We start from the raw sequence: 24,151 nt of genomic DNA on the forward strand, positions 1-24,151 counted from the left end.
TATGTATTCACCCTAAGGGGTGTGGCAGTATCTTGGAAATCCTCAAAACAGACGTGCATAGCACGATCAATGATGGAATTAGAGTTCATCGCTTTGGATAAAGCTAGTGAAGAAGCATAGTGGCTTCGTCACTTTTTAGAGGATATTTCAGTATGGCCTAAACCCATGCCCACAATTTGCATTCACTATGATAATTAAGCTGCAATTGCAAGGGCATAAAATATGATATATAGCGGTAAGTCTAGACATATTTGTCGTAGACATAATACCGTTAGGCAGTTGCTCTGAAATGGAATAATTTCCATAGACTTTGTGAAGTCTAAAGACAATTTAGTGGATCCCTTTACTAAGGGGTTGAGTAGAGAGCAAGTAGAGTGCGCTTCGAGGGGGATGGGCTTGAAAGCCTTGATTCAATAAGTTACCTTGATGGAAACCTAACCTAGCGATTGGAGATCCCAGGGACTAGGTTCAATAGGACAACACAAGTTGGGTGTAACTTAAGTGTAAGCAGTACGGAGTATTACTCCAACCCATTCCTAGAATGCACAAAGTGCTGCTAGAATGTGTGTATAAGGTTAAGCTATGCTTTTAATGATTCCTATATCTTGTGATAAACAAGTAGAGTATTAGAGGATACTCTTAATAGGAAATCACCTATGTGAGTGAAGAGTATGACCGGCTCTATGAAAATATTTTAAGGCAATATTTTCTATAGCACTCACTGAACCCAAGATGTTCATGGCCGAAATAATGAACACAACCGAGAACCAATTATGAATTGGATCAGTGCTGTGTGAGGTCTGTTGACTAGGCTTACACAAACAACTGACAGTTCAAGGTGTCAGTCCACTGACTAGTTAAGTAAGTCCGATGGGTTTTCACTAGGAAAGGTTCAAGGCCAAAAGCTACCTATCTTGATGTAATATTTATCCTACTTTACTCTCAGACAATCTTGCATGTCAGTTTGTTATCAATTCTCATTCAATGTGGGGGATTGTTGGAACATGTATGCTGAATGAGTCTTGTGTTGGTTGAGTCAAACCTACATTTAGTGGGGTGGTTATGGATCAAATCATAGGATGATTTTGGACTAAGTAAACCCAAAAAATCAGCATGGTTGCTAATTTTTGGGGAAGTGAGTGAAGGGTCTCTACTATAAATAGAGGTCCCAATACCCATTTAGAAGACACATACTTTTGAATATTCATGCGAAAACTCTCTCTTCCTACACTCTGCATTCCATATTTCATGTGTTCTTGAGTCCAAGTTCTTGTTCTAAAAATTCTGAGTTTGAGAGTACGTTCTTATATTGGTTCGATTGAGACCACCTGTCTTGTTGTGCTGCCTACTAGTGGTTGGGGCGTTGTATCTGGGAAAGAGTTTGTCCAGAGAGCTTAGCACCAGTGGTAGGGATATTTCTCTTTAAGGAGATTCGCAAAAGGCGCACCTCGCTCCTCCTATCAATTGCCTTGACGATTTGGTTTGATATTCTTTAATACAAACGATCGTATTTATGTTACTGTTTTGTTAATGTTACTGTTTGTGTTAACTTGGTCATTGTTCATGCAATTGTTACTATATTGATTTATGCATGACATATCTCCAACACTTAAAAATTAATGTTAGTGTAGCCTAGAAATACAAATATTAGTCCAAAAATACTAATATTAACGTAGCCTCAATTTCTAGGGCCACTTGTTTTGGAGTTCTCCCAAGACCTCCATAAACTTGGTTGCGCCAGCTAATATAAAGAATTGAATTTGGCTCTCTTATACTTGTGGTTTAGAATTTCAATCGCTCAATTGTCTAAAATAAGTAGGACTGCTGTGTCAAACGCGTGGAAACCACTAGCGGTTTCACCATTGTGCCAAACGCATGAAACACGCTTGCGGCCTTGCAAAGTGTCAAACGTGTGGAACACGCTAGTGGTTCCTCCCCTAGTGGTCCATTACTTATTTTTTTTACACCGGTCTTCTTTTTTTTTTTTTTTTTTTACATTTTTTGGTCTTTTTTAAGATTAAAATTAATATTTATAATAAATAAAAAATTTACAACTAAAATAACAAATCATAAAAAGTAATATTATAAAGTTTTTTAGATAATAGTTTAAAATTTATTTATATAAATATTGTATAATTTATACTTTAATTAAATTTAATAATAAATAATACTTATACTTATTATAAATTATATCTACATATTTAATATTTATACTCATGATTATAATTGTAAGAAATAAAAAATACAAACAAAAATAAAATTTTCAAAACTTATAAACTAGTATCAGCTATAAGTTTCATCAAATACTTAAAAATTTATTTCATAGCTTATAAACTATCTTATTTTGATAGCAAATAAGCTCTACCAAATAGACATCAAATGCTACATCAGCCCAATTGCTTGCAAACTACTCCTTAATCGAGATTTCAAAAATATTCCTTAATTGAGATTTTAATAGGTTTGAGTTTGGCTCAAATATAATACATATCATACCAAATTTCATGTCTAAGACTACTTTTTTTTTTCTTTCTTTTTATGGGTTTTTTATCGAATTATCGAAATGAAGTTCTAGGTCAGTCCGACCAAAGCTCAATCATCAATAACCCTTGAGTGACAGGAAAAGCTTCATGAAATCACGAACCACCATTTGAAAAATAGCTAAATCCGACCAACGCCAGCGACTATCACCACTACCAATCAACTCACCGGACCAAGGCGCATCATATCTAGAACTCGATCTGATAAAATGAGTGAAAATCGATATGGTTTTTTGATCTGATTTTTCAGATCTGCAGATATTATATTTGTTTCAAATCTATAGATATTGTATCTGTTTTGATGATATTATATATGTTTAAACAAAATTTTTGTGTTTCAATATTCAAACAAATACAATAACTTACGAAACAAATAACATATGATGCAGATTCGTAGGTATGGTGGATGCAGATTCGTAGGTATGGTGGACAGTCGTCGTCTGACCACCGATCAAGTCCGTCGATCAACAAAAAAGAAGCGTCGGAGCACCACGACTAACCCCCAACCATCATTCACCGCCATCAACCAATGATTCCACCGGATTTGACATTGAAATCGCGATCAACCTTGAAGAAAAGTGTTTGATTTGGTCATCGAAGACGGCGCCGCCGAAAGCAACAATCACGGGAGTGTAACCCATACCTAGAAGTACCATCCCCACCCATTGGTTGGTTGAGATACTCACAGGAGGAAGAAACTCATATTTGGGTGTCAAATAGGGAAGATGATAAGAAAATGACATTTTTGTCAATAAAATAAATGTTTATAACTTTTTATCTTTTATGGAATATTTTTTAAACTTGATGGATCTTATAGAACAAAACTTAATTATTATAGTATCTTTATTGGAACAAAACTTTTAATGGAGGAATTTATCACTAATTTTCTCTTTTTTTTAGAGTAGTCTAAGACTATTTAGTGCAGCTTCTTGCGAGTTTATAAATTAACTTACACATTGAGTGAGGGGGACTACCTTGACTTACCGTCACTTGGATAGAAAGTAGAGTTAAGAGCTGTGAGTTACAAAAATTCGCCTATTAAGATTGAAATGAGTAGAAAACTTTTATTGATGTTTTGAAAATAACAAACTTTTCTCTTACCTCACAAACCCTCCAAATTGAGGGATCATAAAATGTAGAGTTAAAGAGTTAAGTGAGGGAGAATTTCCCCCTCCTTAACCCCCACTTAACTTTCTCTCCTACAATCCATGTAAAGTGGAGTTACTCCTCCCTTCTACTTAACTCCATAGTTTTAAACTCGACCCGGACATCGAAACGTCAAAGTTGAAGGGTCAAGGGTTTCGAGGTTCAACAATTATGAAGGAGGTTGAACCGCAAGCTTTTAATAAATAATAAATATTTATAGTTTAATAGTTATATACTATATAACTATATATTATATAGAAAGTTAGAGGAGCATACCTATATAATTTAGTCTGAATTTTTTTGCAAAAATTTACTAAATTCTATAGTAATAAGTAAATCAAATAAACAATTCATAACCAAACACAAAATCCATATTCTAAACACAAAGTTGCAAATAAACATATTTGGGTCATGGTTTGCGCGGTTTTCCGAGCTAACCCACGGTTTGACACGTGTTAATGCACAAACAGTTTTTTTCCAATAAAAAATCACGACGATCGCCAGTTTAGGGAATTTCACTGTCCGATCGACAGACCAGTCCAAGTTTAAAAACTATGCTCAATTCCCTAAAACATCAATCCAAATAAACCCTTAAGTTTATGAGAAACTTATTGTCTTTAATTCAAAGCTAATTCTTTCCACTAGTGTAGGTACTTCGACTAATTTATTCAACAATAGTGGTAGATAGTCCATTTAATGATAACTCATGGAAGTCCAAGTTTCTTAAACAAAATTTTAAAACGTCTTAATTCTCAAAATATATGTTAGATTTAAAAAAGAAATTATACAATCGAAATCAACGCATAAAACTCTTTCTAATAAGATACATTGTCGATGAGTTTTATCAGGTAGGTCTTAATTTCATTTTTTTAATGAAATTTCCAAAACAATGGATTTAGAATAATTCTAGCCAACCATGGCTTAGCGTGTGTGTGATCGGTGGGCCTTTAAAAAAAAAAAAGTTAGCTATACCATGGCTGGATGGGATAGTAGATTGTGATTCCCTCCTTTGGAAGCTAACATTCCCTGCACATCACACATACTCAACATGATAAGACAGTAAGGCTAAATTTTGGGGAAGGTTCTAATAGAAATTTACATATTTTTCTAGGGTCCTTCCCAAATTGTCCCCTACCAACCATTGTGAACCCTCCACCGAAACTTAGTCTAAATTACCAAAACAAAAAAAAAGCCCAACTAATAAAAATATACCAATCTAAAATAAAATCATTTTTGAGATCCACTTGAGCATTAATTTATCAAGACAACATAATAATACCTCATTTTTGAGATCCACTACATCATGGAGTCTCTGTCTTCTAATTACCAAAAGATTTAGACAAAAATTCCCATATCATTTATACCTGATTTGTGCAGGTATAAGATATAACTAAGCTGGTGTCTGGCAGAAACTGAGCACATCAATATCAACCCACCAAAAAAATGTGTTTCCATATATATATCCTCAACAACAACAAAAGAGGGGAAAAGGGATTGTAACAAACAAGGACTCTCCAATCACTCATCATCAGAAGCATCAAACTTTATAGAGTGGGAATGCAGATCAATTTGACCTCCTCTATAGCTGCCACGCTTCTTCTTGGTCTTCTCATGTCGAAAACCCCTGAGACAGTATGGACATCATTATTACAACAGAGGCAATGATTAAAGAACAAGCATTTTTATGGTGTTACTGCTTGTTATTCTAATTGTAGTTTCCTAAGATATCATAACTGACTTTCACTAAAGCATAAAACGCATACTGGAAAATTATGTGAAGGGCCACACAGCAATTATGGGTATTGATCATTTGCACAACCAATCCCCCCGAAAAGTAACACCATACAGTATAAAGGAAGTCACATCCCTGGTGATTTGGAAACCGCTTACAACTCTCTATAGCCCCTTCTTCTAATCTTTTCCTCCTTTCTTTCCCTGAAAATAGGGCCCATTCCAAGATCGGGTAACATTATACAGAGTAAAAAATCTCGGATAATCGAAGAATCCAAGTTTTAAAAGGTCAATGCTCAAGGACTATTTATCCATCATGTAAAGGTAAGAGAGTACCATTTGACACCTTCATTAATAATGAAGGACTCCCCCTATAGTTTTTCGTGAGGTACAGTATATAACTCTTACCCCATTTGTTTGCATGGGAAGCCACGGCAACCATAGTTCGTCCTATATGCTCACCTTTTCACATAAGGACTCCCTCATGTATTTTATATGAGAACTTGTAATCTCATCCACTTAAATCATTCAATGACTGAGATTAAAAGTAATTTTTTCTTAGATCATTACTAAAATGCCCCCAAACCTTAAACTTTTTCACACGATCTCCAATCTTTCCACCGCCTTCATCGTCATTCAATCGTTGTCGACTTGTAGATCGCTTTGAACAGGATTCATCGACTCCGCTTCCCTTCAAATTTCAAATGCAAGTAGTGTCTCCATTTAACCTTCCTCTCTTGCTCGCTTTGAATTCTGTCATCTTTTACAGTTCGTCTCTATATAGCAAAATCAATTTTGGTTGTGCGAAAAACAGATTTGATTAAATTGTTGCTCTAAATTTCTTTCTTGAGTTGGTGAATGGATACAAAGGCTCCAGTGAGGTTCATGCTGGGGAATTGATCTGGTTGGGTTCTTGTTGCTCAATAGAGGTGCGCTGGTCTACCCCAAAGATCGATGGGGCAGCCTGGGTTTGCTTCTCCAGCATCTCCACTCTCTCTGCAAGTCGCGATTCAACAACTATCGAAGCAAGTGACGATGACAGAGGAGAAATCGTATGAAGGAGAGGTGGAGATCTTGTGAAAGAGGCAGAAAAGATAAGGGGTATTCTAGTAATGGTCAACTAAAAAGTTACTTTTAATCTCAACCATTGAATGATTTCAATGGTTGAGATTAAAAGTTCTCATATAAAATACATGTGGGAGTCCTCATGTGAAAAGGACTCTGTAAATGTATATGCTTATATATAACTTTTCTGACATTGCCCAATCTAGAGTCTGTCTGTCTTGGGAAACAATGTCGCCCTGTTACAAACGAATTATCATGATTCAAAACAAAAAAGCAAGCTCTCAGTTATGCAGACATAAGATTAAACGGCTCAAACTGGCTCTCCTATTTTTCACTTCTCAAAGTAACTTTTCCAGCTTCTCCCACCAAAAACATTCAACATATAATACCACACAATTTTTTCCTATCTTCTCTCTTTGTAGTTTGTAAGTATTCATTTTCTCCATTTAATCCCAGTAGTAGAGATGCACCTGTTCTTTCCTATTTTTATTTCTTATCGAGAGAAGTCTAAACAGGAAAGGGTTTGCTGCAGTAAGTTGGTAATTCTTAAGGAACAAAAATACACACTGGGCTTTAAATTTCAGGGGACAATCCAAATTGCAACCAACAAGGTTCAATCCATTCAAAAATTGAGCTGATACGAGTACAAAAAGCAGATAAAATGGTCACAATGGGATCTCAGCTTCAAAATGTTAAATTTAATCCTGGGCCTCCTGGCAACCGACTTGTTTGATCAATGGGCTCATTTCTTAAATCATACAAGAACCAGCCAATTTTATCTTTTTTTATAGGCAATATAACTATGTTCTTGTTTCATACTTGCAATAAAGATGGCTTTGAAACAAAATGAAGACCGATTTTCATTTATATCTCCAAATTCTCTGGAAGACGGATGAAAATTTTGAAAACATACCTCCCCTTAACTTGTCCAAGAATTTCTTGAGCCTTGGCACCGTAGCCATTCTCAGCACCATCCTGCAGAATGGTAACAAAAGTTAAAGAATTTATTTACATGAGGCGAAACACAATAATAGAAACAACAAAGAAGACTTATCAAACCTTAGCCCAGTATGAATTATCTTGGAGCCTCTCATCTCGAAAGACAATCTCATCAACATTTACCCTTTGAAATGGCTTCTTTGCCTGTAAAAACAGTACTTATAAATGTCAATTCTGGTGATAAATCTGAGTAATTGTAAATGTCAATTCTGGTGATAAATCTCCATGGGTTTAGAGCAAATAATATTGGGATATAATCAAGAAATAAAAGAGATGGATAGTCCTCATCAGAAAAAAAGGGAACTAAAAGGAGGATATAATGAAGCAATCTTATCATCTTGGTAGATTGGGCACCAAACCCTCTCATTCAATTTAAGAAGCTCTGAAAATCATTACAGAATTTTCACTATGAAAAGGGTCACCGTTCGAGGGAGATTATTAAGGTGAGATATGGACTTGATCAAGATTAGTGGGTTTCCATAAAAGCCTCTTCCTGTGAGGGCATTGGTGAGAATATGCAAAATTGAAAAGGAAACTCGGTGGCATTATAAAATGACATTAGATGCATTTGAACTCATTCAAAAATCTCAATCCCAATCTTATTGATTTTTAAGGAAAACATTTGCCTTAGAGGATAACATTGTAAGTGTTAAAATTAGTTACTTTGCCATTCAACCCAATAAATTAACTTGTTGGGTTGAGGCTTTTCACATCATTTATATATATTTTAAGTTTTAACACTCCCCTCACGTGTGAGCTGGACAACTCCAACAGCCCAACACGTGCACAATAAACGAAGCCCAACACTAGGACAACAACAAACACACGAAGGCCCATACTTGGGGCAATAATAAAAGGAAGTTTAAATTGCAAAAATCAAGGTTCAAACCAAAGACCTCTCGCTCCGATACCATGTTAAGATTAGTTATTTTGCCATTCAACCCAATAAGTTAACTTGTTGGGTTGGGGATTTTCACATCATTTATATATATTCTAACGATAAGACCGACCAAGTGGGGAGTGTCAGCTAATGAATTTCATTAGAGAGCCATGGATTGCGAATTACAGATGTTTGCTAACTTTATAAATATCACAAGAGTTTTTGAAGTCAAGTCCTACACAACTTCAAAAATGTAAGGCACAGAATGGGAACATGGGCGCATGGAGAAATTATTCCTTTCTTTTTTAAATTTCTTGTGTATAACATCAATTTTCTCTGGCACTCAAATTATTCCCTTTACTAGAATTTACTATCCAAAAAAAAAAAGAAAAATAACAGTCTCATATTTTGGGTTTCTTTCTGAAGAAAGTCACTACGTACCAATTTGTCTCAAGTTCGTAAATTTTGTACAAAATTTACAATGGCCTAAATACATGCTGGATTTCCAAGGTACAAAAATGTATATATAGTCAGTTTAAAGCAGTTTCACAAAAACATCATCTAGGTTCAAGAATGCTATAACACATTGCATCTATGGATGGAAGCTAATGGTGATACATAGCTGCATACTTGCAAAAGCTATGGCAGGTCAAAAACCTCAGCTGACATTCCGAAAACCAAAGGAACTTGGATTCAATTGGAGAACATGGTCCTACATGCTTCCACCAAAATAGATGCAGAGATTAAGCATATGTTTAGAATCCATACCTCAACTGAACCATTCAATTGCTTCTTTGTGGTTTTCTGCAGAGATTTATCTCCATTTCTCTTCAGGTCCACATTCTCCTGAGAAATGAAACCAAGGCCATTCTGTCCATCACTTTCCCCACCAGCTTCAGTTCCCATGGACCCATTTATCTTTGTAGCTTGTCCAGCTTCATCACGCACTTCTGAGTTATCTGTCATTCTACGTTTTGGTTTTTCTGCAGGTATAGAATCCTCGTCCACAGATCTTTTCCTTTTCTTGGAACCTTTGTTCTCTTTGCAAGTCACATTATGTTCTGAAATTTTAATATCATCCTTTGCAGTCCCAGCAATCTCATTGAAAACTGGTGAATCCTCTGCCCCAGCTACTTGCTTAGACTCTTCATTCAGTTGCTCTTTCTCCGTACCATGTTGCTCAACGTCATCAAGATCAGAAAGCTTATTTTTCTTTTTCTTCTTAGCCTTTGACGTATTCTCCATCACATAATCAGTTTCTCCCCCTTTCTCTGACAATACAGGTTTAGATTTTTCTTCATGAGATTCCACATTACCATTTAGAGATTCCGAATTCAACTTGACTTTCTGCTTCTTTTTCTCCTTGCGTTTTTTATCTGGTGATTCACACGCAGTGCCATTAGCCATCTCCTTTCTTACTTTATCGCTTTCCTTTCCTTGACCAATAAAATCAGAATTCTTGTCGTTCTTATCTTTCTTTATAGGTTTCACATCTAATTCTGAAGCCCAAGTATCTGTTATCATCTCAATATGACTAGAATCATTATAATTTTCAGCAGGTCCCACAGTTCCAACTGTATCACGGTTGTCACATTTGTCACGCCTCTTCTTTTTCTTATCAGTGGTTTCCGCCATGGAAGCAACATCAGTCCATACTTCTGCAATTAGACAAATGCAGAACATGAGCCATGAATTTGAAAGGAGAATCGGAGATACAGCACAAGGACTCATGTGGCCAAACCCTGATTCATCAGGTAGAAGCCTAGTGAGGCCAGTGTTGTCAAAAGCATGCCGAGCGTGCGCTTAAAGCGAGAAGCGAGGCCGAGCACATGGCTTGCGCCTCGCTTCACCTTGCTTTGCCTCAAGTTACAGAGGCACCATCAAGCGCACGCTTCTGTCGAAGCGCAAGGCGCGAAGAAGCGTGTTTGTAGCACGCTTCTGGTTTTTTGGCCATGGGTATGGGCTTGATTGTTAGCGATGCCTTTGTGCTTGAAGTGCGCTTTGCACATTGACAACACTGAGTGAGGTAAAATATTAAAATTGGTCATTCAGCTTAGCGTAAAAGGACACTAGGTCTCTTTTCTAGTACACAACACTGGCCAAAAAAATAATTCTCGTAGTGAAAAACATGAGTACCTTGCTCCTTATGGCCTACGATATTTTTGTCAGCATGATCACTGCACCAACCAATAAATAACAGCATTTTTTCAAGAATACCAGACAAGGATCACAAAGGATCCCAAACACCATGTCAATATGTCATGATAAAGAGACTAAGAGAGTTTTGAAAAGGGAAAGTGAAACATTTTAATAATAATTAAAAAAAGTAACACACTTGTTAAATATCATATCATTTGATACAGAATGTGGAATAATATTGAACAGTCCGAAAATTGAACCTTCTACTGACAGGTAAAGGAAACATGACCCCCCACCACAAAAATAAAAAGCAGAAGAGTAAATCAGAACAATCACTGCGCAAAGCAACATAATCAAAAGAGTCAACCACTTAATACATCAAACAGATTTACTAAAAATAAGGAAAATGAAAGCATCCATCACCATCAAACATTTGAATAAGCAAAGATTTCCAACTATATCAGTGTTGTCAAGTGCGCAAAGCACACTTGAAGTGCAAAGGCATCGCTTCATTTCGAAGCGCATGCTAAAAAAGATGTGAAGCGCAAAGTAATAAATTATGTAATAAATTCAATAATTATAACAAATTATATATATATATATATATATATATATTACATAACACAAACAAAATGTCTATATATCTATACGTATCAGTCCGGCTGAGCTAGGTCAAGTAGTTTCCCTCCCTGTCTTAACTAATTCCCCACTTGATCGGTTATTTTCTAAGATCCAGATTTTTGTTCTTCAAAATCGCATATTTGCTTGACTTTTGATACCAATCATCTTCTTGGATCCAGACTTTTATTTACTGAATTCAATTAAAACAATCACCAAATAAACATGTTTTGTATCAGATAAAGTTGAAGTTATCCAATAATTTTAACACTAATCAACATCTCACAAGTTGTGGTTATCAATGTTAATTAACATGATAGACCCAGTGTTTCAAGTCCTCCTTGCTACCTCCAACTACTTCAGCTGATCAAAAAAGCACAAAAATATATGTATAGAAATATAAATTAATTAATTAAAAAATTTAGAAGTCAAAAGCTCGGAAGAGAGTTAGCATATATAAACTGGTTTTCGATAAACGCTTAAGGCTTACATTTAACACCTCTGGCCTCGTGAAATCACCAACAGCTCAGAAATCACCAACGCGAGAGGCAACGGAGCAAACAAAGAAGTTCGTTCGATCGACAATCAGGTCCAATAAGAAGAAGCTAGTTTGATCGACGAGCAAACAAAGAGGCAAAAAGAGCAAGAAGCTCGTTCAATCAAAAGAGCCAAAGGAAGAAGAGAAACCTGTACGGGAAAAGCGGTAAGCTAATCATTTGACTGATCAGCTACCTAAGGGCTAAGCCAATTCAATAAAGGAGAGCAATCCGGCCACTTGAGGTATGAAACGAGATAGTGTAGCGCACAGGCGACTTGAGAGAGCAAAATGAGGAAGAGTCCTTGTTTGATCCATGGAGCAAACGAAGAAGCTCGTGTCTAGGGCTAGATGAGTACCCTGTTGGGGGTGGTGATAGATTCAAAGCCCAACAATCAGGTCCAATTCCTGAAGTGGTTGAAGCACACGCTTTATTGCACTTTGTGCTTTGCAAAAAGAACGTGCTCGGTGCGCTGAGCGCGATGAAGCGAGGCACGACCTGTGTGATGCCCCTTGCTTCTCAGTTAAAGCAGGCTTCGTGTGCTTTTGACAACACTGATCTATATATATTGAGTCCAACTATTGGTGGGCCTCCGGCATATCCATTTTAAAAATAGACTGAATGCAAATACAAGAGAGGGAAAGACAATGATGAAGTGTTTTTTTTTAACTTTATTAATCAAAATAGCAGAAAAATCATGTATGAATTGTTGAACTCTACACTAAAAGATGCTTTGTGTAACAAAAATTTGTAACATTCTAATCATTTTGATAAGAAAAGTTTTAAGATGGATCTAAAAGGGATTAAATCCTCCTACCATGTCTCCAAATACTTGCAGAACATCTCTTCCAAATTCAGCGAGGAACACCCAACCTCATCTTTCTGCAAAAGTATTGAGAAAATTAGTTGAGTAAGTCATCACCCGAAAAGTCAACAAAGAAGAATGCCAAAGAACAAATGAAGCAAATGAAGTTCAGAAGCACATCACTCCATCTTCAGAAATTAATCAACAGCTCAGTTGGAATCTTTTGCAAAACTCAATTTGCTGACTGGACACATTACATAGTTTCATTAGAGGAATTCAACCCATCTTCTAGTCGTGTTACTTGTTCTGAATCTTGTTACGGAGTACAAATAAATACAAAAAAAATTGTTGTTACGTATTCCAAATCTTCCGATTGAAACAATTAAAATATTCTTCAGTAATCACAAAAGAGAATCATATCGAGTTTGGATATGTTATCTGCTCTAAACAAGCCAATTATCATTCAGACAGCTATTATAAGAATGCAAAAAAATCTTCACAACCTAAAAGGGAATCCTCCGATTCGTAGAAAATGTTCTCAATGAAGCACAGTCACCAATTCACCATCTAATAATAAAGTTAATAACTCTCAGCAATGAGAACAACACCTATGCTTGGACAGTGGCTACTTAAAGAGTCCTGATTTATTCAGTTTTCCCATAAGGAATATCAAGGGCTCTTTGAGTAGCCACTACCCAAGCATAGTGTCTCTGACCCATCAAAATATAAACACAAATGAAAAATCCAATCTACTGAAAATAACTTTCAATTATTCCACCATAAGCTTCACAAGAAATTGCTTGACAAGCGCACACCAAACTTCTTGGACCCTATCATTACTCATCACACAAACCCTTGACGTGGACAAGTACAACAGCTAAAATGCAAACAATATTAATTTTCATAACGAGCAGCATTCGTCTTACTGAAAACCCAGAATTTATACCTCAATCTTTGCTTCAAAAAGAAGCTTCTTCAGTGTTTTGGAGAACCCACTGCATTCTAAATATTGAGCAACTGAACGAAGTAGAAGCGCTTTCTGGTCTTTTTTCAGGCTATCAATCTTGTTATTTTCCCCGTTTTGGCTCTTTTTCGTCATTGCTAGCAACACTTGTCGAGGCTTGAATGCTAAAACGGCATGAAATCAAACAATTGCATCAGACAAAAACATGTTGTTAAGTCCTTTCTTTTTGTAATTTACAATGAGATTCTTTGACACAGCAATCAAGTTCTTAAGAAAAATAAATAAATAAAATCAATAAATACGCGTACATAACAAAAATTAAGGAGTATAGAGATGTTAAGAGGAAGCTAATCTGATGAAGAGAGAGAGACCAAGAGGACTTGCGAGGCAGGAGGACTTGCGAGGGGATTGCGAGGAAGAGGCTTGCAGCAGCAGGCAGGAAGGTTTGCAGGAGGTTTGCGAGGCCGAGGCTTGCGATGAAAACTCGAGCAGCAGCCGATTAGGGTTAACGCCACTCATCTGACATCTCTCATCTTCATGAAACGTGAAGGTGGGGAGAGTGGGCTATTTGTGGATGAGCCCACCAAATAAGAGCAACCAGTTTTGTTGAGGTCAACAAAATGTATTGAAGTATGTGTTTTATTGATGTGTTTGGATATTTTGATGATGTGGTTGGGACAATAAAATGTATTTGATAGAATAGTGTAAATTTGTTGGCTTGCTTTTTAGTGTAATAGAGGTAAGACCCAGTATAGATTTTTGTGTAATTGTGAGTGTGATAGTTGAGGAGGGTCTCAAATATAATAAAAAGAAGCCAACATATGGGCAAAGCAAGTTCCATGCCACCCCACTTGACCCAGCAAAATTGCCACTACTGCAGTTGCTTTAATTTGACTATTGTATTTGTACTTTAGAATGAAAGTGGGTTTAGGTTTTAGGTACATGAAGACTATTTGCACCCCAGAGTTAGTTAAGGACGCACAAAATCACAAAAAAAATCTGTATTTAATATCACCCCAATTGACCCTACCACTTCCCTTCATTCTTCCTTCTTCCCTTACCAGAGGAGAGAGACACTCCCAAGCTTGAATGGAAGCTGCAGCAGCAGCTCAAGAAACAATGGGAGCACCAGTAGTACCGATTTGCTAGTTTGTTTGCCTCCTCAAGTTCCTGCCTTTATTGGGAACAAAGGCAATATGCACCACCAACATAGCCAGCCATGCCTGTCAGTGCACTTCTACAAAAAAACTACTCAAATGGGCGCTGCAACAAGTAATGCTCCATTACCTAGAGCAAGCAATGATGACATGATGAAGGTGGAGGGGAATTTGTCTGCTTGGAAGTTGGGCGATGGGGCTGGCTTTGGAAGGTGAAGGTGGAGAGGAATTAGTCGGCGGAGGATGGTTGCAAGGTTAGGGTTTCATGAAACAAAGTCTATTTTTATTTTTATTTTTTTTAATCTTAGTCGTTGGTGAGATCCAATGATTGAAATTATGGGGTGCAGATTGTTAAATTTTTAAAAAAATGAAATTGGGGTGTATTTATAAATGTTATGTTTTAGGTTGGGGTTTATTTAGAATGGGGTGTACTTAGTTAAGTATGGGGTGCAAATAGTCCTCATCTTTTAGATATTGAGTATGTTTGGTGGAGAATTTTGGAGTGAAAATGATATCTATGCCAGCAAAATATATCCCAAAAGTGTTAAAGTCTATGTGGCAAGTTGATTGGGTTGGCCACCTTGGAAAATTTTAGAACTTAATTCTTTGTCTTCTAATTTGATAAGACCCTTTCAAACCTAAACCTTGCATGCAATATGGCTATGGTGGTGGAAGAAGCTTTACAGAGAAGAACGAAGAGCAGAAACGGGTAACAAATTTTATTTCATTTCATAAGCTGCCAATCAATTGGCTAATACATGGTTTTATACCACTCTAAACCGACTTAACCCAATGCCATGTAAGCCTAAGAAATATTAACACTATTTGTCGGTTCATATCACAATTCTAGATTCTATATCCGATAAGCGATCTAAGAGGATCCACATCAGCTCTTTTTAACAGATTCTCTAAAATACAGTAAAATGTGTCATTTTACAGTTTCATAGAATCACAACTCAACAGCACTTCACATCAGTTCCTCTAAATCATCCTCCATAACTTAAAATATTCATTTCTCCAATCACTTTTAATATCTTTTCTATTTAATTTTTTACCGACTATATTTTAAAGGAAGAAATATATTTTTGACAACATTATATTTAAATAAAATAAAATAAATATAAATATAAATATAAAAAAAATGTATTTATACATTTTATGTAGATATTTTGTTCCGTTGAGTATTTCAACGGTCACTTTCCAACGGTCAAAATTTCAAATATCACTTTCCAATGATCAAAATTTCAAACATTACTTTCCAATGGTCATATACTTTTTCTATAAAAAGAAGAATTGTAGTATATTATTTCCAACTTCATTTCTTCATCTCTCATCTCTTATTCATTATATTTTCTATGCGCAATGAATTCTTTTTTCAAGCGTATACAAAAAATTTTAGACGATTCATCCTCAAGCTCTTCCTCTAGGGATGAATTTGAAGATCTTTTAGTTATGGAATATGAAAGAAAACGATTTGAGCTTAAAGAAGGATCAACGTCATGTATTGGTTCTCGTCGACGACGTTCGTTCATTGATCGTAACCCACTGCAGGGTCACGAACGCATTTTCAATGATTATTTTGCAGAATCACCAGTCTATAATGATGATATGTTTCGAAGGAGATTTCGCATGAATCGAGCTCTATTTCTTCGAATTCAATATGCAATAGAGATTCATGAACCATATTTTCAACAAAACAGAAATGCAACTGGTAGATTGGGGTTGTCTTCTCTTCAAAAGATAACTGCAGCCATGAGGATTCTTGCTTCTGGAGTTGCTGCAGATTTCATGGACGAGTACGTAAGAATTGCATAAAGCACTGCTATAAAGAGTTTGAAAATCTTTGTGAAAGCAGTTATTTCTGTCTTTGGCAATGAGTATATGAGGAAACCTAACAGCAACGACATTGAAAGACTGCTAACATTAAACGAAAGTCGTGGATTTCGTGGGATGTCTGAAAGTATTGATTGTATGCATTGACAGTGGAAGAATTGTCTGACTGCATGGAAAGGTATGTATACTGGACATTGTCATGAACCAACAATTGTTTTAGAAGTTGTTGCATCATATGATCTATGGATATGGCATGCATTCTTTGGACTACCAGGGTCTCATAATGACATAAACGTGTTAGAACGATCCCCTGTTTTTTCTGAACTAGCTCAAGGACGTGCTCCTACGGTTAACTATTCAATCAATGGTCATAGCTATACAATGAGATACTATCTAGCTGATGGTATATATCCTTCATGGGCCACTTTTGTGAAATCAATCCCCTTACCACAAACTATGAAGACCAAACATTTTGTAAGATGTCAAGAAGGTGCAAGAAAAGATGTGGAACGCGCATTTGGAGTGCTACAATCACGATTCGCAATAGTACATGGACCTGCTCGTTATTTTGAGACTGAAACACTTAAAGATATTATGTATGCATGTATAATCTTGCACAACATGATCGTTGAAGACGAGCGACATCTACACGTTTCACAAAATTTTTCCTTCACGTATGATCAGATTGATGAAAGTCCTCTGCCAATAGAAGTGCCACATGACCATGCATATGAACTTCAAGATTTTATAAATCAACATTATCTAATCAGAGATAGAAAAGTTCATGCTCAACTCCAAGGTGATCTTATCGAGCAGTTATGGAATATTTATAGTGAATCTTAATTATCTTATAAGAGAAGTGTATGTTTTAAGTCAATCTCATAAGCAGTTGTTATTTTTATGTATCGACTACTAATATTGAAATATTTATAAATAAATATTATTTATATTTATCGGAATTTATTTTCTCCTTGATTATCACTAAAAGGATTAAAAATAAAAAAGATAAACGGAACCATATAAACAGAAAATTATATAATAGATATTTTATTGTTAATTGTTAAATGATTTGAATATTTTAATGTTAAAAAATATATAGAGGAGCTACAGTTGTCCACTACATCAAGCGGACAACTGTAGCTCCGCCAAAATATTCCGCTAAAACAGCGGAGCTGATGTAAATCACTTTTTGTGGCTTTTTCACTTTCCATCCGCTATAATAGTGTGAAGGATGGGTTTGCAGTAGCTGATATTGATGCTCTAAGTTTCTTTCCGTAGTTGTTAGTCTGTTGTGACTTCCAATTCCAAATTCCATATCGTGTTCGTTTTATTGGCGATGTTTAATAATGTCGTTATTTGTAAAAGATTCATTGTGGGTGTTAGTATAGATGGTCTATTTGGTCATTATGGTGCATTATCGTTTTTGATTTGGTGTTCAATTTACTAGATCGAATGATTGTGTTTCACATGTTAATGGTTTTATTACATTATTTTAATAAAAATGTAATCATATCACTGTATACATAATTACTTGATATCTAATGTACAATTTGTCAATTATTTTGTTTATATCTGGTCTTATATTACATTTCAATATTTTTAATTAACCTTTTTTTAATATTGAAGAAATGGATGGTTTACTTTTTAATTAACCTTTTTTTAATTACATTATTTTTGTAAACAACGTAATTAATGATTTAATTGAAATTTAATAATTATTATTCTTATTTTCTCATCATTTTGCAATGGATGGTATCTAATATGAATGTCATCATGGAGGATGATAACAAGGATGTTGATGTTGTCTATAATTTAATTGATGCGTTAGATGTTTCAATGAATGACATGATGTTTGAGAATGTAGACGATTTTCTAATTAACAAAAATTAATTACATTGTTCTACAAAACAATGGAATTAACTAAATAACATTGAATGGAATATAAATTGCACTAGTTTTAGTCATTTCCATTCAATTTTTAATTATTTATATGTTACATAATCGAATACAAATGTAATGAACAACATGAATTATTATCTAAAATGCTTTTAAGATAATTACATTTTTTTAAAGAACAATGTAATTGCTTTTAAGATAATTATAATTTTTTTAGAGAACAACGTAATTATATGTTGCACACAGAAAACACAATTTATGACATAAATATATTGATTTTCTTGAAATAAAATGTTTAGATAATGATTTTATTGAGCAAAACTAAGTGAATGCACAACATACAAACAATGTTACTACACTCTCAAATCCTAAACCCTTGAAACTATCACATTATCACAAAATTACCCTCACATGAAGTAACAACATTACAAGCGTACATATTAAACATTGGAAAACGACAAAAACAATGTATTATAAAAATTTTTGGAGACTCAAACCTTTGAAATTGTTAGTGGAATTTTTTTCCTTTAAGATAGCTTTTCCTTGGGATTTCTAACAACAATGATTTTTGTCGATATCTTTGATGGACCGAGATGCTTTTGGGTTAAGCGCTCGTCGTCGAAATAATCAAACACCGACTAAACCGCTAAACACTGGTAAGGATTCAACCACAGAAATGGATAGTCGCTAGGGAGTTAATCGAGGATCGTGTTTTCTGGTTTCGTGTGTAACGAAAAGACCAGCTTTATTTTAACTTTTTAAAATTTCCACCTCAGCCAACCTAATCAGCAAGCCACATAGACTGGGATGTCTATTGGGATGTATATTGCTGGGATATGTATCACTGTCTCTTTTGGAGCATGCTGGTTTAAATGTGTTTGTACTATGAATGACCCTCTCACACGTGACATATCGCAAGGAAGGACATACAATTGACAACGGTAAACCAATCCTCAAAGGACACGTGGCAAGTGCAGGACATTTTTATTTCTAATATTTGTTCATTTTGTAGGTTTTTCTAGTGGATAATTAACATGAAATTCAGGAATCAGTTACTGAAATAAGGTTTGTTCGAAAACCAATGTCCAAAATCCTACAAATGAGGAGATTTGTTTTCTTAATGGTTCATCCAGTTTGTTAGCCTACATCCCTGAATTTTCCGCTTATAGCTGTTATGTGACTCTAAGAGACGAAGACCATGTTCATCTTGTACTCCAAAGAAAAAGACATTTTTCCACGACCTTCGTGTAGAAATATCAATAGAATGGCGACTGTTAGCCATGTTTCCATAATTTCAAGCACGAAACCTACAAGTCAAGAAGGTGCAGCATAACACGGCCTTTTAGAACACCCACATCCTCCTTGAAGAAGGAGCACGACCAGAGAGATGATATCATCGTCTCCATATCTAGGAGAAGGCTGCGGTTGTAAAGACCACTAACTCAATCAATCAAGTAAGTAACAAAAAGGTGATTTTCCATGTTGTCCCACAACAGAATATGTGAGGACAGTACCAGAAAAATAGGAGAAGATATGTCACCATGATCCTCACAAACACTATAAAAGGAGAAGGAAAATAAATTTACAAAGAGCCCTTGTCAAACACAGACTCAACGTTTTCAAATCTTTACTACTTACTTAGGCAATGAATCTGGTCACATATCTTTTCAATTAGCATGGCTCAGGCCAACAAGTTTTAGATTTGTCTTTTACTTTCCAAAACCTCTACGGCTATGTCTTTGATTTAACTTGTAAAGCACGCCCAAATACATTCCAGGATGAATTCCTTTTCAATGAAATTCCTTATATATTCCTGTAAGGTGTTGTTTTTCATTTCATTCCAATAGAAGCCTTTTCATTCTGGTGATAATCTTTTATCTCTTGTTTTTTCCAGATTAACACGACACGAATTTTAAGTCCTTTTCTCAAAAGGTAACCTCGAGCCAGTAGTATTGTGTTCTCTGTCTACACACAATCCATTTGGTGAAAAGGCCAGACTTGGTGCAAACCTTTATCAAAAATCTTTGGACTGGCAACAAGTCCTAGCTCAGCTGAACACACATCATCCATAACCCCAATACTCATATTCCCAACAGTAGGAGTTTGGATATCTTATATCTAGCACAGAAGACTTTGAACATATTTTTGGCACACTTGGTGGGGTGTGTAGTGTCAATCACTTGCAGCCATGAAAAAGATAACTGAAAAAACAACGATTGGTGAACCGGTTGGAGATTTGTCTCCATCTCTTTCACCAAGGGAGTCACATAACATTCTTCAGACCACTTGTTCTGGTGACGGTAAAGGAGAAGGAAATGTAAGTCCTATTCTTGTCAAACTCTTAACCCAAGAAATCTCTTCGGCAAACAATAGTTTAATGCAGACCACAGAGCAGATAGCAAAGAATATGCAGCAAGCTTATCAATAGACTCTACTACATAATCATGGAGCTCTTCAATCAATACAAGGCTCACAGTAAATTGCACTTTTAGCCCATGTTACCCCAACAATCTGTTTAGACCGTTCAACAGCGGGCTCTGCCTCAACCTTCACAATAATTTCTAACAGAGCTAGCCATCATATTGAAGGTCAATCAATCTCTATCGAACCCAATAGTAGCAATGGCTACCATGTTGTGACCAACACAATTCTAGTCTTTACAAATATTCATTCAGCTCCTATGTAAAATACTCTGAACACTAGAATGCAAGAGAAGGTTTTTAGGTGATGTCTTCTGGCCTTACCCTTTTACCTCTATTAACTATTATTCCCATAATGGAAGAAAACTCTTCCTTTAGGAACAAGGATGAATGAGCAAAGGGAAATAAATGATGTCAACTAGAGGCTTCCTCAGGTTGTACCTCTTGCAGAACCCTGGAGAGAACTGTATATCCATCCACAATAGTAACATTACCAACCTTATCCCCAACCTAAGCTCAGGGGTAGGGTCAGTTTGGCTATCAGTATTATTATCGTCAGTCACAGTTACTCCAACTTCAACCTCCGCAAGCGGTGAGAACATGGATAAAGTTATGAACATCGTTTAGGATATGTTATGCCCTAGGCGCATGGGAAGGCCCATGTACCGCAGACGTTTCATAGAGAGAGTAGATTGTATTCTGCTCCCTAGAGGGTTCATACCTTCAGACTTTCCTCTTTTCTCCAGGAAAGATACTAACTCAACTGTGGAGCACATAACCCGTTTCACCATCCAATATGGAGAAGTTGGCTCGAAAGATGACTACAAATATAAGCTATTTTGGGACTCTCTCACTAGTATAGCTTTCTCTTGGTACATTAAATTATTTGCTAATTCTATTGACATATGGACAAAGATGGAGGAACCTTTCGATAAACAATTCTACAAGGAAGAATAAGAAATCATAGCGGTAGACTGATCAAGGATCACTTAATTTTCAGGAGAGCCATTGAGTTGTTCATTAGCAGGTTCAAAGAGGACACGCTTCGATGTAATATTGAAATACTAGAGGGAGAAGTGGTAGCACTGGCTTCAAAGAGGATGCTCATCTAATTCTGGATGAAGTTTGATGACTTAGACTTCTAGAATTTCTCTCACCTAACTGCCAGGGCTATCCGCTATGAAAGAGTCTTTAAGGAGGAGCAAGATATAACTAACTCATCCAAAGGAACCTACTATAGAGATTCCAACTACATGGTGGCCAGTGTTGAAGATGAACTCATTCAAGTTCATCCAAATTAACAAATTTCTACGCCTATGATGTATCCAAGATAGAGAAGATCTTTGATTGCCTCTTGGCAGATAAGATGATCAAGTTACCTCCAGTGCATAAAATTCCTCCTCCAGAAGAACTCCAAAAGAAGACTTACTATATGATCCATAATTCTTGGAGCCACTTTACCAATGATTATGTTGCTTTCAAAAATGAAATTCAAGCTAGGATAGAAATAGGAGATTTTAATGTTCCTGAACCAGCAATAGGGTGGATGCTAATCCATTTAGTATAGAGATGGGAACACAAATAATTTTAGTCAACAGAGGCCAAATGCCTAGATCAACTCCAAAAAAGAAGGTGATTTTAGAAGACGTTCATAACGTCAAACCTCCAAACAAACACCATATACCTCCTGTCCAGATGCCAAATCCCAAGGAATTATGGCGCAATGGACAACTTTCATAAACGTCAACCAGGGCACGTACTGCTCAATCAGAGGTAGGTTCTGCACAAAGAATGAAGATTCATCCAAACTCTAGTGAAGGGATTGAAGGCTTCTTTCCATAAATCAGAAACTTCAAGCTCGGGTTCAGGCTCGGGGTGCAAGTTCAATGCAAGAAAAGTAAATTCAGAAGGCTCAAACTTTTTAGGCAGGATGTTCGTGGGAAACATATTATTGAAGCTAACATAACAAAAGATAGGTTAGTTCATCACTGTCCTTCAATCCATATCCAGGATGGTCAAACCTCTAGTTTATCCTATCAATGTTTGGATAAACCAACACTCACCAAGTCTCAGAAGAGAAAGTTGTAAAGGATGCGACAAAAAGAAAGGAATGCTACCAAACATCCCCATCAACCAAGCAAAAGGCCTGTCCAAACACTCTTTCCTAAAGATTCAGACTACTGTGCAGTAGGGACAGGGCTCAGGGGGCAAGAATGAAAAACTCTTTTGAAGACTAAAGGTATTTCAAAAATCTCTCTTACAACATGACTTATGTTCTGCCTAGAGATATTGAAAATATCAAAGCAATCCTAGTAGCAAAAAGGTATCCATCACGGATCAACCAACAATTGCTACTATTCTAAAAGAGCCAATCAAAAAAGAAACTCTGAAGTCAATCAAAAATGAATCTCAGGGATCTCTTTCTGGGTTATCTTGGGAAAACCAACCAATAATGATCATTCAAGGAGAAGTTTCTACAATACAGAAGATGAGGCTACATCCTGTGTTATGTTTGAAAAATCAACACTCAGCATGATTCAACACTTACGGCCAATTTATCCTTCAGACCATGTGGATGGGATGCTGATTAATAGGCTCTTGGTGGATAACATATTAGCAGTCAATTTGATGCCTCGATCCACCATGCACAAAATTGGTAGGCAAAATTTTGAGTTAGTTTCCACTAATGCTACTATATCAGACTTTGGATGAGGTATATCTGCAGTTCAAGGCATTCTGCCTGTAAATCTCACCATTGGCAACAAGACCATAACCACTCCATTCTTTGTGATAAATTCCGTTCATATAATCTCTTGCGAAATGTTTGCAAGTGCACAAATCGTTTCAAGTAATAAAGTGATGAATGAGTTAACATTCCTACGAGGATATTTTGACAATTCAATCAAGTACCAATTATGGTTAAGTCCTACGTTATTTGGAGAACCAAGTTTGTGTTTTCTCTAACAACTCATATGAAACGAGTAATTAAAGTAATCAATAAGTAATTAATGCAAGCAATCAAAGCAAACCCTAGTAATTAAATCAAGTATTCAAACACTAGGGTACCTAATATCGCCAGCACCTATCCAATTCCGCTTCATTGGTTCGTTAACTAAATTCCTAATTCAATTGTTTACAATCGATATCCCTTTCCTATTCTATGCCCCATACCTAGTTATGCCGAAAGTATTTTCAATATTAATCCCTGTTATTCCTAACATTCGAATTTAAATATCAAAAACCTATTAAGAACGATGGATAATCGTATAGAGATTACATAGGTCATTCACCTATATGCCTATGGTTCATGCACCCTATGTAATCTATGGTGAAATCAACCCTAGATATCTCCTTTCAATCTCAACCTAGGCAACCAATCATTTGGATGGTGATGAAGAGCTCAAAAGCATTAAACAAAACCATAG

At 36.0% G+C, this 24,151-nt stretch overlaps 2 protein-coding genes across 3 annotated transcripts; one reads left to right on the plus strand and one right to left on the minus strand.

Annotated features, from left to right (window-relative positions):
* Positions 1–4,900: 4,900 nt before the first annotated feature.
* LOC119993352 (lisH domain-containing protein C1711.05-like) lies at positions 4,901–13,999 on the minus strand. 2 transcript variants are annotated; one of them, XM_038840457.1, is made up of 8 exons: positions 13,792–13,999; positions 13,403–13,584; positions 12,469–12,533; positions 10,495–10,535; positions 9,127–10,016; positions 7,539–7,622; positions 7,393–7,454; positions 4,901–5,307 (listed from the first exon to the last, which is right to left on the minus strand). In XM_038840457.1, exons 1-8 carry the CDS (start codon positions 13,937–13,939, stop codon positions 5,202–5,204), a joined length of 1,578 nt encoding a protein of 525 aa, XP_038696385.1. In that variant the 5' UTR covers positions 13,940–13,999; the 3' UTR covers positions 4,901–5,201. The 2 variants fall into 2 exon arrangements, with proteins under 2 accessions (XP_038696385.1, XP_038696386.1); XM_038840458.1 differs by having other exon boundaries at positions 13,729–13,870.
* Positions 14,000–14,770: 771 nt separating this feature from the next.
* LOC119992755 lies at positions 14,771–17,253 on the plus strand. The gene is made up of 4 exons (XM_038839548.1): positions 14,771–14,831; positions 15,204–15,286; positions 15,958–16,377; positions 16,561–17,253. The coding sequence occupies exons 1-4, from the start codon at positions 14,771–14,773 to the stop codon at positions 17,251–17,253; spliced, it is 1,257 nt and encodes a 418-aa protein (XP_038695476.1).
* Positions 17,254–24,151: the final 6,898 nt, after the last annotated feature.

Source organism: Tripterygium wilfordii, chromosome 23, assembly GCF_013401445.1.
Source record: "Tripterygium wilfordii isolate XIE 37 chromosome 23, ASM1340144v1, whole genome shotgun sequence".
In the NCBI taxonomy this organism is placed as follows: Eukaryota; Viridiplantae; Streptophyta; class Magnoliopsida; order Celastrales; family Celastraceae; genus Tripterygium; species Tripterygium wilfordii.

Bases quoted from the DNA above. Each gene is read 5' to 3' on its own strand.
- LOC119993352 (XM_038840457.1), bottom strand. From the start codon at position 13,939: ATGAGTGGCGTTAACCCTAATCGGCTGCTGCTCGAGTTTTCATCGCAA. The intron at 10,536-12,468 runs GTAGGAGGATTT...TGGTTGGTGCAG, and splicing joins TGCAAGTATTTGGAGACATG to TGATCATGCTGACAAAAATA. The intron at 7,623-9,126 runs GTATGGATTCTA...CTGTTTTTACAG, and splicing joins AATTGAATGGTTCAGTTGAG to GCAAAGAAGCCATTTCAAAG.
- LOC119992755 (XM_038839548.1), top strand. From the start codon at position 14,771: ATGGGGCTGGCTTTGGAAGGTGAAGGTGGAGAGGAATTAGTCGGCGGA. The intron at 15,287-15,957 runs GTAACAAATTTT...TCTTTTTTCAAG, and splicing joins AGAACGAAGAGCAGAAACGG to CGTATACAAAAAATTTTAGA. The intron at 16,378-16,560 runs GTAAGAATTGCA...ATGCATTGACAG, and splicing joins CAGATTTCATGGACGAGTAC to TGGAAGAATTGTCTGACTGC.